General features: G+C 42.2%; 1 protein-coding gene across 1 annotated transcript in view; it reads left to right on the plus strand.

Annotated features, from left to right (window-relative positions):
* SLC7A14 (solute carrier family 7 member 14) overlaps nucleotides 1-12672 on the plus strand; it is an 83679-nt gene that overhangs the window by 51041 nt on the left and 19966 nt on the right. The window contains exons 4-6 of the mRNA XM_007946622.2: nucleotides 5235-5381; nucleotides 7960-8168; nucleotides 10421-11298. Of these exons, the coding sequence (XP_007944813.2) occupies nucleotides 5235-5381; nucleotides 7960-8168; nucleotides 10421-11298 (1234 nt within the window). The remainder of the gene's footprint in view (nucleotides 1-5234; nucleotides 5382-7959; nucleotides 8169-10420; nucleotides 11299-12672) is intronic.

Raw genomic sequence — 12672 nt, forward strand, 5'->3', positions numbered from 1 at the left:
TCAATTCATCTCCTTGAGGGTCTTCCCCTTCTTCACTGACTCTCCACTTTACCAAGCATAACATCCTTCTCCAGGGAATGATCACTTCTGACAATGTGACCAAAGTAGGTGAGACAAAGTCTGGCCACTCTTGCTTCCAAGGAGCATTCCAGCTTCACTTTTTCCAGGACAAATTTGTTCCTTCTTCTAGCAGTCCATGGTATTTTCAGTACCAACACCACAATCCAAAGTCACCAACTCTTCTTTGGTTTTTCTTATTCATTGTCTAGCTTTCACATGCATATAAGACAACTGAAATACTGTGGCTTGGATTAGGCGTACCTTAGTCTTCCAAGTGACATCTTTACTTCTTAACACTTTAAAGAGATCTTTTGCATCAGGCTTGCCCAATGCAGTACATTATTTGCTTTCTTGAATGCTACTGTCATGGCTGTTGATTGTGGATGCAAGTAAAATGAAATCTTTGATGTCAGTCTTTCTTCAGTTATCATCATGTTGCTTATTGGTCCAGTTGTAAGGATTTTTGTTTTCCTTGTCTTAAGTTGTAATCCATACTGCAGATGGTAGTCTTTGATCTTCATCAGTAAGTGCTTCAAGTCATCTTCATTTTCAGCAAGCAAAGTGGCATCATCTGCATATCTCAGGTCTTAATAATTCTTCCTTCAATCCTGATGCCATATTCTTCTTCATATAGTCCAGCGTCTCAGATTATTTGCTAAGCATGCAGATTGAGTAAGTATGGTAAAAGGATACAACCCTGAAGCCCACCCTTCCTAATTTTAAACCATGTAGTATCCTCTTGTTCTGTTCGAATGACAGCCTCTTATTCTCACGAGATTCCTCATGAGAACAATTAAGTGTTCTGGAATTCCCTCTCTTTAAAATGTTATCCATAATTTTTTATGATCTACACTTATGTGGATAAATAAATAGGTATTGGGTTTAGTAATAATAATAACAGATAATAATCTATGTTCCTTTCCATCAGCTCTGGAAAAACTTACAATGATATTAATAATAAAAATGCTAGTAATGATAATGATAATAATAATGCCGGTAAGAGCTAACATTTATTGAGCCACTTGCTCGCTGAAAGTGAAGAGGACTTGAATCACTTACTGATAAAGATCAAACACTACAGTCTTCAGTATGGATTACAACTCAACATAACGAAAACAAAAATCCTCACAACTGGACCAATAAGCAACATCACAATAAATGGAGAAAAGATTGAAGTTATCAGGGATTTCCTTTTGCATGGATCCACAATCAACACCCACAGAAGCTGTTATTATTGTTGTTATGTGCCATCCAGTCAGACCCGACTCATAGCAACCTCTCCTTAGGTTTCTGAAGCAGTATCACTATGGAAATAGATTGCCCAACCTTCCTTCCAAAGAGTGGCTGGTGGGTTTGAACCACCAGCCTTCTGGTTAGAAGTCAAGTGCCTTAGGCACTATGCTACTAGAGGGAAACAGCAATCAAGAAATGAGTTATCGTATTACACTGGACAAATCTGCTGCAAAAGGCCTCTTTGAAGTGTTAAGAAGCAAAGATGTCACTTTGAAGACTAAGGGGTGCCTAACCCAAGCCATTGTATTCAATAACCCCATATACATATGAAAGCTGGACAATGAATACGGAAGACCAAAGAAGAACTGATACCTTTGAATTATGGTGTTGGTGAAGGATACTGAAAACAGCATGGACTGCCAACAGAATGAACAAATCTGTCCTAGCCAGAATCCTCCTTGGAAACAAGAATGGGCAGACTTTGTCTCACCTACTTTAGTCATGTTGTCAGAAGGGACCATTCCCTGGAGAAGGGTATCTATCATGCTTGGTAAAATAGAGGGTCAGAGTAAAAGGGAAGACCCTCAACAAGACAGATTGACACAGTGGCTGCAACAACAGGCTCAAATATAGCAAAGATTGTGAGGATAGTGCAAGACCATGCAGTGTTTCGTTCTATTGTACACAGAGTCACTATGAGTCAGAATTGACTCCACAGCATCTAACAACATCAACAAATGTATTCTAGGACTGCAGTTTACTGTATTGTTTCATTTAATCCTTGGAGCAGCCCCATGAGCTAAGTACTATTATTATCTCTATTTAAGTAATAAACTGTAGCCTATGAAGATATGAACTTATCCTAGGTCATCAAGGTAGTATATGACAACCAGCCTGGGTCTGTCAGTCTACGAAGCCTGCACTCCTAACCACAATCCAGCACAGCCTTTGTGCATGGCTCTGGGATTCTTTCTGCACCCCTGCAGGGGATCTCTACTCCAACTACTACACTGTCACTACTTCAAATACTTGAAGGTGTCCTCCACATCCTCCACTGAGTCTTCTCTTCTTTGAGTTAAACAACCCCACGTCCCCTGTCATTCCTCACATGGCATGAACAGAGACCTGTGACCTTTTAAGGTAGATTTTGCCCAGAGTTCTTTTGCAAAACCCTCCCACCACCTTTACTCAGCAGTGAACTAGCTCTTCCAGAGTCTTGATGTCTTTCTATGCAGAGCTGATGCAACAAATAAGTATGAGGATGTAGCCCTGGGTCATCCTAAATTGACAGTGTTGCATCTTCATTATGGTCACAGAATGATTTAGCAAAGGAGAGAGGGAGAGAAAAGGGAAGGAAGAAACACTGAACGTGTTTTCTGAAATCTGTCTTCAAGGGAGGCATTTCTTGATCTGCAATCCAACAATCTGTTCATCTTTGAAGACCAGAAACATTTTCTAGACGAATGAAAAACAAGCACGTTTTTAAGCCCATGAATGATGAAGTGAGATCTGTTTTCTCTCATTGTCTGGAGGCCAGCCATACCTTCCATACCCTAAAATGAAGGACTTCGTTGGACTGAAAATGGGATTTATCTCCTCTTCCAGAAGCCAGCCTTCTGGACTTGGAGCTGCTTATCTTTGAGAAGAGCTTTCTGCTCAAGTTATTAAAATAGACCAGGGATTCTTAATTTTTTTTTTTTTTTCTTTTTTCTTTTTTTGGTACCATGGACCACTTGGCAATCTGGTCAAGCCTATGGAATCCTTCTGAGAATTGTATTTTTAAAATGAATAGTTCAATTACATAGCATTGCAAAATAAATTATATATTGAAATACAGTTAGCAAAATATTTTAAAATTATGATATGATAGTAATATGCCTCTTTATTAGTGCATTAAATATTATATCTGTGCTTAATATAATTGTCATAATCTGTGTATAGCAATAAGCATAAATATTTCAAGATTTCAGCAATATGTGATATGAATATATCTAATTGCTTCTGGTGACAAAGTCACAGATACTGTTAGTCATCTAAATTTATAACTGAAAGAAATGCTAACATTCAGTTAGAGGTCAGAAAACATAAAGATGTAATATTTCCCCAGCAAATTTCACAGACTCCTGAACTCCATGGACCCTGGGATAAGAATCCTTGAATTAAGAGAATGGGAAGGGCTATGCTCATTGCACGGATAAGCAAATGTTGCTTTTGAAGTTTTGAGATCTCAATTTGTGGTGTACCTTGTGGATTCTAGTATTTTGCATCTGGTCTTTTACTTATTAAGAAACCAGTGGGGACAGTAAGAGTGGAATTTTTGAGACAAGTATCAGCTTGGTACATGTTTTGAATGTCAAATTTACAAACCAATAATGTGGAGAAAAGAAAAAACATGGTCCACTCTCTACAATGTGTCCCTCCTGGACCCCTAGCTTGATCTCACTTGCTGCCAAGTCCCCTTACCCCATATACTCAAGTTCAGACAATTGTCTCTCACCTTCCCCTAAGCAATCAAAGGGTGCTTTTTTCTTTCTTTTTCTTTTTTTTTTTTTTTAGTGGATTATGAACATGACACTGTGGGAAAACTTCATTTAAATTTCAATACATTCTTTGGAAGAAAGTAATGCATTCCTCAATCAAAGAGTTTCACTGATGTCTTGACTTTTACAGTCCAAACTACCCTTGGAATCATGTGGGCTCTGTCAGGCAGACATGCAGGCAGAGGTGACCGGATGCCACCTCCCAGCTATACACTAACCTACTCTTGCCCCCAGACCAACCAGGTCAGTCACACCCCCAAAAGGAGCAGAAAAATCAAACTCTCTCTACCCTTCCTTCACATTAAAGACAGTAGAATATCTGAAGATCTAAAAATATTGTAAATCATTTCAACTCTGGAAGTTACCATATCAGATGGGGCAATCTACTTCCGTAGTGATACTGCCTCGGAAACCCAAGGAGGGGTCGCTATGAGTAGGTCCGACTTGAAGGCACATAACAACAACAATAGTAATTGACAGGAGCTCTGTTGGCACAGTGGTTAAGGTATTCAGCTGCTAATCAAAAGGTCAGCAGTTCAAACTCACCAGCTGTACCACAGGAGAAAGATGGGGCACTTTGCTTCTATAAAGATTTACAGCCTTGGAAACCCTATGTAGCAGTTCTACTCTGTCCTGATGTCATAATTGACTTGATTATGGGTTTGGTTTTGGTTTTGGTTTGGTAGATGTAATTGGGACAGGATCATTCTTTGTGCAGAAGCATCTTGGGGCCTCTACTTTAAACACCAGCAGTGACCACACCGTATCTTTATGACAGTCAAAACTAACTCCCCACATTTCTAAACAGCCTGTGGCTGTGGTTGAGACTACTGTATAAAAACAAAGTACAGAGAGATTAATGAGTTCCCCAAAAAGTATAATTAGCCAACTTACTGATGTATTTAAACCTCACTTATTCACTGGGTGGAGCAGTTAACATGCTTGCTGCTACCAAAAGGTTGGAGGCTCAAGTCCCTCCAGAGGCACTTCAGAGGAAATGTCTGGCAAGCTACTTCCAAAACATCAGTCATTGAAACCCTGTGGAGCACAATTCTGTTCTGACTTATATGGGATTTCCATGAGTCAGAACTGAATCAATAGCAACTGGTTTAGTTTGTCAGTTTATTTCCCAAGAGGATTTGAGCTTATGGAATGACTCAGTTTTTATTTGGGCATAATTCTTCTTATTTCCATTTCACACATGAGGGAATTGTCCAGGGTCACTAAAAAGCAAAGGAGATCAGAACTTAGGGGCTAAGCACTTGTGTCATCATGTCAGCCCGTAGCACCCTCTCAGCCACCAGCCATGTCAGCAGGTTATTGGACAATTGTGGATATCACATTTCAGACCCAACTGTTGCCCTAATATTCTAAGTCTGACAAATGCTGTCATCCATACAGGTGCTGCAAGGAGCAGCCACATGTTTCTATGCTTTCATTGGTTTTGACATCATCGCCACCACTGGAGAGGAAGCCAAGAATCCCAACACATCCATCCCCTATGCTATCACCGCCTCCCTGATCATCTGCCTGATAGCATATGTATCTGTAAGTACCAAATGCTTGGAATTTGCATAGGATCTTCCTCATGTCCTTTTTATATTTAACCTTAAAATATGATGCTAACACGGTGCTCCTTTCTCTATAAGGAAATAGTGCCTTTTTGGTGTCAGTATGTATGTGTCTCATGCCCCCTATAAACACATACACTGATGACAAGAAGAAAATGAGGACTCCAGACTGGAGAGGGGGAGAAGCCCAGGCCCCCTCTTTGCCCCTGGCTTCCAGCATCTCCAACCCTGCTCCTTCCTCCCCACAGGCTCTTAGTGTCTGCTGCTGCCCCAGGGACTGGTGTGCAGGGAGTGGGCCACCGTCCAAGGAACTCAGATCATAGGCTGGCAGTAACGGGTGGGTGTGCAAGCAGAGGCATTGTGGGCCTCTGTGCACACTCCTCAATGCTCTTCTGTCTTCTGAGAGCTTCCCTGCAGCAAAGAGGCAAGGCTTCCACAGAGTGGGGAAAGGGATTGCATTGTCTTCTAGCGACTCTCATCCCCTTAAATCTTAGAGGAATAAATGCGATTTCTCTCAGCTGTTGCTCCTTCTTCTCACATCGGCTCAATCCACCCCTTCGGGTTTCCCTGCAAGGGAATGCCTCAGAACAAAGCCTTCAGCCTTGACTCCCCATGATCATGCCCCTGAGATACTCCTCACATTTTTCATGTTTCACCTCTCAGCTTCTACTCCAGAATTTCTGTCTCAAAAAAGCCACAGCCAATATCCCCCTTAGCCAGCTGAGTAACTGCGGTTACACAAATACTCCCAGGTCCTGAAAGTCCTACTCACAGCAGTCACCATGATTAGGGAAGAGCCAGTAGCTGGAGTAGCTGGAGGTAGGCCTTGCCAGCCCTGCCATAGCATGAGAGAAGTAGCTCTTCCCCCACATCCCCCCAAAAATTTTTAAAAAATATTATTTAGCAACCATCTAAAGAGGCTAGTGGCGTACTGCCTAAGGTATTGGACCGCTAACCAGAAGGTCAGCAGTTCAAACCTATCAGCCACTCCATGGAAGGAAGACTAGGCAATCTACTTCCATAAAGATTTACTGCCTTGGAAACCCAAAGGGGGTCGCTATGAATCAGAATCAACTTGATAGCAGTGAGCTTGGATTTGGTTTGGAAAGAGGCTTAGATCAGTTGATCTTTAAGGTAAGTTGCAAAACAGGACTGTCCTGGAAGTCAAAGAAAAACATGAGAACAGCTTTGGATGTGGTTTATAGAAATCCAGTTGCCTTCCCAAGTTTTCTGTGGGTGGATCAGTTATCACCTGCCCTGTGCACCTGAATGCACATGGTTCATCTCTGCAAGAGGAGAGCAAGGAAAGATGGCCAGGAGCAACAGAGGCACTGTGACTTGCACTGTCCTTTCTACTCCTTCCTCATATCTCCCTCTCCTCTTGAGAGCTGACCACTGCTGCACACACAACAAAGGTCCGTAATCACAATTCCTCCCTTAGAATAGCACTTTATAGCCCACAGAATACGTCCATGCAGTTATCAACTTTTATCCATCCTATTCTCATGTGGGCAAGTTTCTGTAAGAATCAGTCCCACTCTCCTCCAGATCACCCTAGCTTATAACAGTGAAGTTACAAGTGGTGGTGTTGCTGGAAAACTTTCTCTTGTAAACTGCACACCTCAGAGGCTGTTTGGTCTAGTGCCAGTCAGCAGGCCAGTACACCCCCATGAGAAGAGCCTGGTTGCTGGGCTGCCCTCCCTAGATACCTACAGCTTCACTGAAGGATCTTGGCTCTGTGGAATAGGCAAGAGAAGGGTCCTCTCCCTTTCAGGCTCTGAACTTCCTTCTTGATGACAAGAATGGCCTTCACAGACCTGAGGGAGCCCATATGACTGGTGGCTCCATGGCCTAGGCCAATTCTGAAAGGATTTTATGGTAGATCCATGAAGTATGAAAGGAGATAGGTCCTGGCAGCCCACAGCTAAGTGACTCTGGTTAAGCAAAGCTGCAGTGGTCTTACAGGCCCAGAGAAGGACTGGATTCCATCCTGAGGCCATAATTTGTTTTTGGCCTATTTGGCTCCTAGGACAAAGCTTAGAAGATGAAATGGAAATACAAGTCCTCATCTGGGTTCCATCAGTTAATTGGCTGCAGTCAACTGCCCCAGTCAGCAAGACCACTTAAGCACTAATTTTGGAAGTTTTGATCTCTGATCTTCAAAGTGGGAATGAATACAGATAATACCCTGTAGAACCCTGAAAGTATAAAAGAAATGACAGTTTTATCCCTGTGGGCAAGGTGCTCATGGCAATACCAGGCCCTGACCCCATTGTCATTGGCTGAAGTTCCCTCCACAAGGTAACATCTACTTTCCTTTGACCTGTCAATGTAGCTCTGCTGTCATGGGGCTGAAATGTCTTCAGATTTATTCCTCAGATAACAGAGATTATCTGGTCCAATGACTGGTCTACATTGAAGGCACATGCTGGCAAATAGCAGGCTCAAGCTGCCCTGCACGTTTCTGATTCCAGGTTCAGGGCTCTGCCCTCCCCTATGGGGCATCCGTCAATGCTATTAGCCTCCTCCAGCCATGTCTTCTCTTGTTTTAACAGGTGAGCATGATATTAACTCTGATGGTGCCATATTATGCCATTGACACGGAATCCCCACTCATGGAGATGTTTGTAGCGCATGGGTTCTATGCTGCAAAATTCATAGTGGCCATTGGGTCAGTGGCAGGACTGACAGTCAGCTTGCTAGGATCCCTCTTCCCAATGCCGAGAGTCATTTATGCCATGGCTGGTGATGGGCTCCTTTTCAGGTAAGTGTTATGCTCCATGGAAGTTATTCTGCTGTGCTGTGCCTGTTCATGGAGGATGTCATCTGCTGTCAGCCTGGCTGTAATTTGATGTGAGTGCCTTTTGCATAGACCATGGGATTTATTATAAATACTCGCAAAGGGTTTGAATGAAATAATAAGCTCAGATTCTGAAATATCCCTTTGATTTGACTCTGAGTCTCTCAATTCAGCACAAATTGATCTATTCCCCAACAGCCTCCTCCCCTCCTGTTTGACATAGTGAACACATTTGTGAAGATGTCAGATTGCTGCACTGGTAGCCTCCCACAGAAAAACCCACCCCAGGGATTTCTTAGGCCTGGCTTACATCGGGTAGTAATTGCCCTTCTCTCCACAGCCTGTCTGATGTTGAAAACCTCAAAGCAACAATACAACACAGGTTAAGACTCTCTGAACTGAACCTAATAATAGTAGCAACAATATAATCGTCAGTTGCCATAGAGTCAGCTCTGACTCATGGCAATCTTATATACAACAGAACAAAACATTGCCTGATTCTGTGTCATCTCATGATCATTGATATCTCTTATTGAACATGTGTGTGTATGCTGCATCCTTTATATACATAATCTCACTCCTTACAACATAATAACTCTGCTTTGCAGACGAGTAAACTAGAACTCAAGTAAAAAAAAAAAAAAAAAAAGAAAAGAAAAAAACTTGCCTCAAGTTCCCCAGATGCTGAGTGGCAGGCTTGGATTTATACCCAGAATTGTCTGGCTCCAAAGATCAAACTTTGAACCATGTCAATATATGATTTCAGTTCCAGCCCCTGAAAGCCCCTAAAAATGACCTTGAAGTCATTTTAACCATGTTGATATATTGATAATTCCAGCCTCCTATGTTAACCATGAAATGATCTATCTGCTCGTGGTAGATGCAAAGGGGATGTAGCACCTTCTCTTCATTCCCAGGCCCCATCGTGTGAGGGCCTTGCAGGAAAGCATTCTTTAAGTACACAAAGCAAGGAGTAAACCACGGAGGCCAAGGGGCCCTTAAAGTTGCAAAGAGGGCTCTCATCCTCTGCTCCATTTCCTCTGCCCCAATTGTTATTTCCCACACACCCTGAAGTCATCACCAGATTAGAGCTGTCATGTTTGGGAACCAAACTAATCAAGAAGCCAACAGTGGGGAGGTGTGACAGTTTCACACAACCAAAAGGTCTTTCTCCTGTGAAAGAAAATGAAAAGATACTGGTGCCCCTAGCAGAGCTTATAGTCTTGAGTGAATCATGAAAATAAGTGAGGAATAGACAAGGAAGAGGAGAGGAAGAACAGGATGAGAGAGAGGAGGGGAGGGGAGCTTACTTGAGGCCTACTACAGCTGCTAAAAAAGAACCTGCCTTTTAATCACTCATGTTGGTTTTCTCTTCCTCAATTAGTAATTAGCTAGACTTGAGCCTGCATCTATATAAGCACATGTTCTTAATGACTGTGTTATTTTGACAACTAAATCCCTATACTTTTGCTGTAGGGCAGTGATTCTCAGGCTTTAAAAAGCATCAGAGTGAAACAGTATTCTAGGCCCTAGCCCAAAAGATTCTGATGTAGTAGACCTGCATTGAAACCTGAGAATCCATAGTTCTAAAAAGTTCTTCCAGATGCTGCTGCTGCTGATAACACATGGACTACGTTTTGGATAACATATGTCTAGAGGCTGGCAGTTCAAACCCACCAGGCACTCTTCAGAAGGAAGGTTGAGCAATCTACTTCCGTAGTGATACTGCCTCGGAAACCCAAGGAGGGGTCACTATGAGTCGAGTCTGACTTGACAGCACATAATAACAACAACAACAGAGAACCCACAAGCAGGTGTATGATTCCTGGGACCATTATTTCTTTATGGCAAAGCCTGGGCTTCAATTTAGTTTTCTGACATACCTCCTAAATTCAATTAATCCTTCCCATCATGTATTTTAGTAACAAATAAACAACAACAACAAAAAAAAAAAAACATTGCCATTGAGTCGATTCTGACTAATAGTGAGCCTAGAGACCATAGGAACATTGCATCAAAACCAAGGAATTAAAGTGAATTCCCTTTGAATTATCTTGTTCTTCCAGGAACCAACTCCTGGGATAGGAGAGAAACTGTATGTATTTAAAGCAGTGATTTGAGAAGTAAATTGGAGGAACAGGACCCCAAGTTAAGTCATATTGGAATCACTCACTGTCTGTAGCCACCATTAACCCTCTTCTTGCAACTTTTTCCAGGTTTCTGGCTCACGTAAGCTCTTACACAGAGACACCAGTGGTGGCCTGCATCGTATCGGGGTTCCTGGCAGCTCTCCTCTCACTGTTGGTCAGCCTGAGAGACTTGATAGAGATGATGTCCATTGGCACACTCCTTGCCTACACCTTGGTCTCTGTCTGCGTCTTGCTCCTTCGATACCAACCAGAGAGTAACATTGATGGTTTTGTAAAGTTCTTGTCTGAGGAGCATACAAAGAAGAAGGAGGGCATTCTGGCTGATTGTGAGAAGGAAGTTTGTTCTCCTGTGAGCGAAGGGGAAGAATTTTCTGGTCCAGCCACCAACACATGCGGGGCCAAGAACTTACCATCCTTGGGAGACAATGAGATGCTCATAGGGAAGTCAGACAAGTCAGCCTACAATGTCAACCACCCCAACTATGGCACGGTGGACATGACCACAGGCATAGAAGCTGATGAATCTGAAAACATTTATCTCATCAAATTAAAGAAACTGATTGGGCCCCGTTACTATACCATGAGGATCCGGCTGGGTCTTCCAGGCAAAATGGACCGGCCAACAGCAGCCACGGGGCATACGGTGACCATCTGTGTGCTCCTACTCTTCATCCTCATGTTCATCTTCTGCTCCTTTATCATCTTTGGTTCCAACTACATCTCAGAGCAGAGCTGGTGGGCCATCCTTCTGGTTGTTCTGATGGTGCTGCTGATCAGCGTCCTGGTGTTTGTGATCCTGCAGCAGCCAGAGAACCCCAAGAAGCTGCCCTACATGGCCCCTTGCCTCCCCTTTGTGCCTGCCTTTGCCATGCTGGTGAACATCTATCTCATGCTAAAGCTCTCTACCATCACATGGATCCGGTTTGCAGTCTGGTGCTTTGTGGGTAAGCAACTTCCTTTGGAACATTGAGAGTTCCTTTTCAAGACCTTAAAAGGCTGATCCTAAAATTACCTCCTAGCTGGACTAGGCACCTCTATTCCAAATATGGCTGGTTTTATGGGCCCTTGCTTTCTACATTAGAATCAATAAAGCCAGCTGTCCCCGTCTGCCTGTTAGAGTCTCGGTCATTGACTCTGGAAGAATTATGCTGATCAATCCATCACTTTTTACTCTTACTGGAAGATTTTCTTATGTTAGGATAACTAGTATCAAGAAAAAGTTCGCTTAAAGGGAATCTGCATAAAAGGGGGACCAAAAAAAAAAAAAAAAAAAACAAGCATAGTAAAAAGCAGAGGAAAAAAGAAAGGAGATTGATTGAAACTCTATCTTGGAAACTAAAAATTATGAAAATTGTATTTGATCTTGCCCTTGGCAAAATTAAACTAAAATAGCAACCATGTTCTAATTTGTAAAATGAACAACGTATGTATAAAGTGTGGATTTTTTTGGCATAATTTTTCTGACAAAATTTCATCATGGCACCATTTAACATTCCTACCTTCATATTTGAATTCTAAAATACTCTAGAGTTTTCCAGTTTTTCCCAAGATCCTTTCTTCATGTTTTGATATTTCAGTCATTCTCTTGTGAAGTTCCCATCATGTCATCATCCTTATTGATCTTCTCTGCTTCTGTTAATAACTGATATGACTCTATCAGATCCCCAGTTGTCCACAGCTTTGGGTGTGAATTAAAGGTGTTCTCCAATATCCTTTTCATTGACTTCAAGAAGCCCTGTACCTTTTCCAAGATTTCTAATTTTACATTGTGGCCAATTTATGTTGTATTTGCACTACATGTTTATCATATCTGACAATCGCTGATGTTTATGAAATGGCTAGGCGCTGCTGTTAGTGATAACTTGGAAAGAATGTTTAGAAGATTAATTTTAAAATTTCTTAGTAACTATTTTATGTTCCCTATACAATTTGGCAGGAGCTCTGGTGGTGTAGTGCCTAAGGCATATAACTGCTAATCAGAAGGCTGGCAATTCAAACTCACTAGCCACTCTTTGGAAGGAAGACTGGGCAATCTAATTCTGTAGAGATACCACCTCAGAAACCCAAGGAGGAGTTGCTATGAGTCAGAACTGACTCGATGGCAGTGAAAAGTTTTGGTTTATACAATTTGGCAAACTTGATAACAAACACTTAGCTCTCGAAGACTCTAGGTGCTTTGAGGAATAATCAAAACAAAAAAACCAAACTCACTGCCATCAAGTCAATTTGACTCATAGCAACCCCTCCTTGGGTTTCCAAGGCAGTATCTCTATGGAAGTAGATTGCCCAATCTTCGTGAGGAGTGGCTGGTGGGTTTG

This window comes from Orycteropus afer, unplaced genomic scaffold (genome assembly GCF_000298275.1).
Source record: "Orycteropus afer afer isolate SDZICR_OR568_19922 unplaced genomic scaffold, OryAfe1.0 scaffold00168, whole genome shotgun sequence".
Classification (NCBI taxonomy): Eukaryota; Metazoa; Chordata; class Mammalia; order Tubulidentata; family Orycteropodidae; genus Orycteropus; species Orycteropus afer.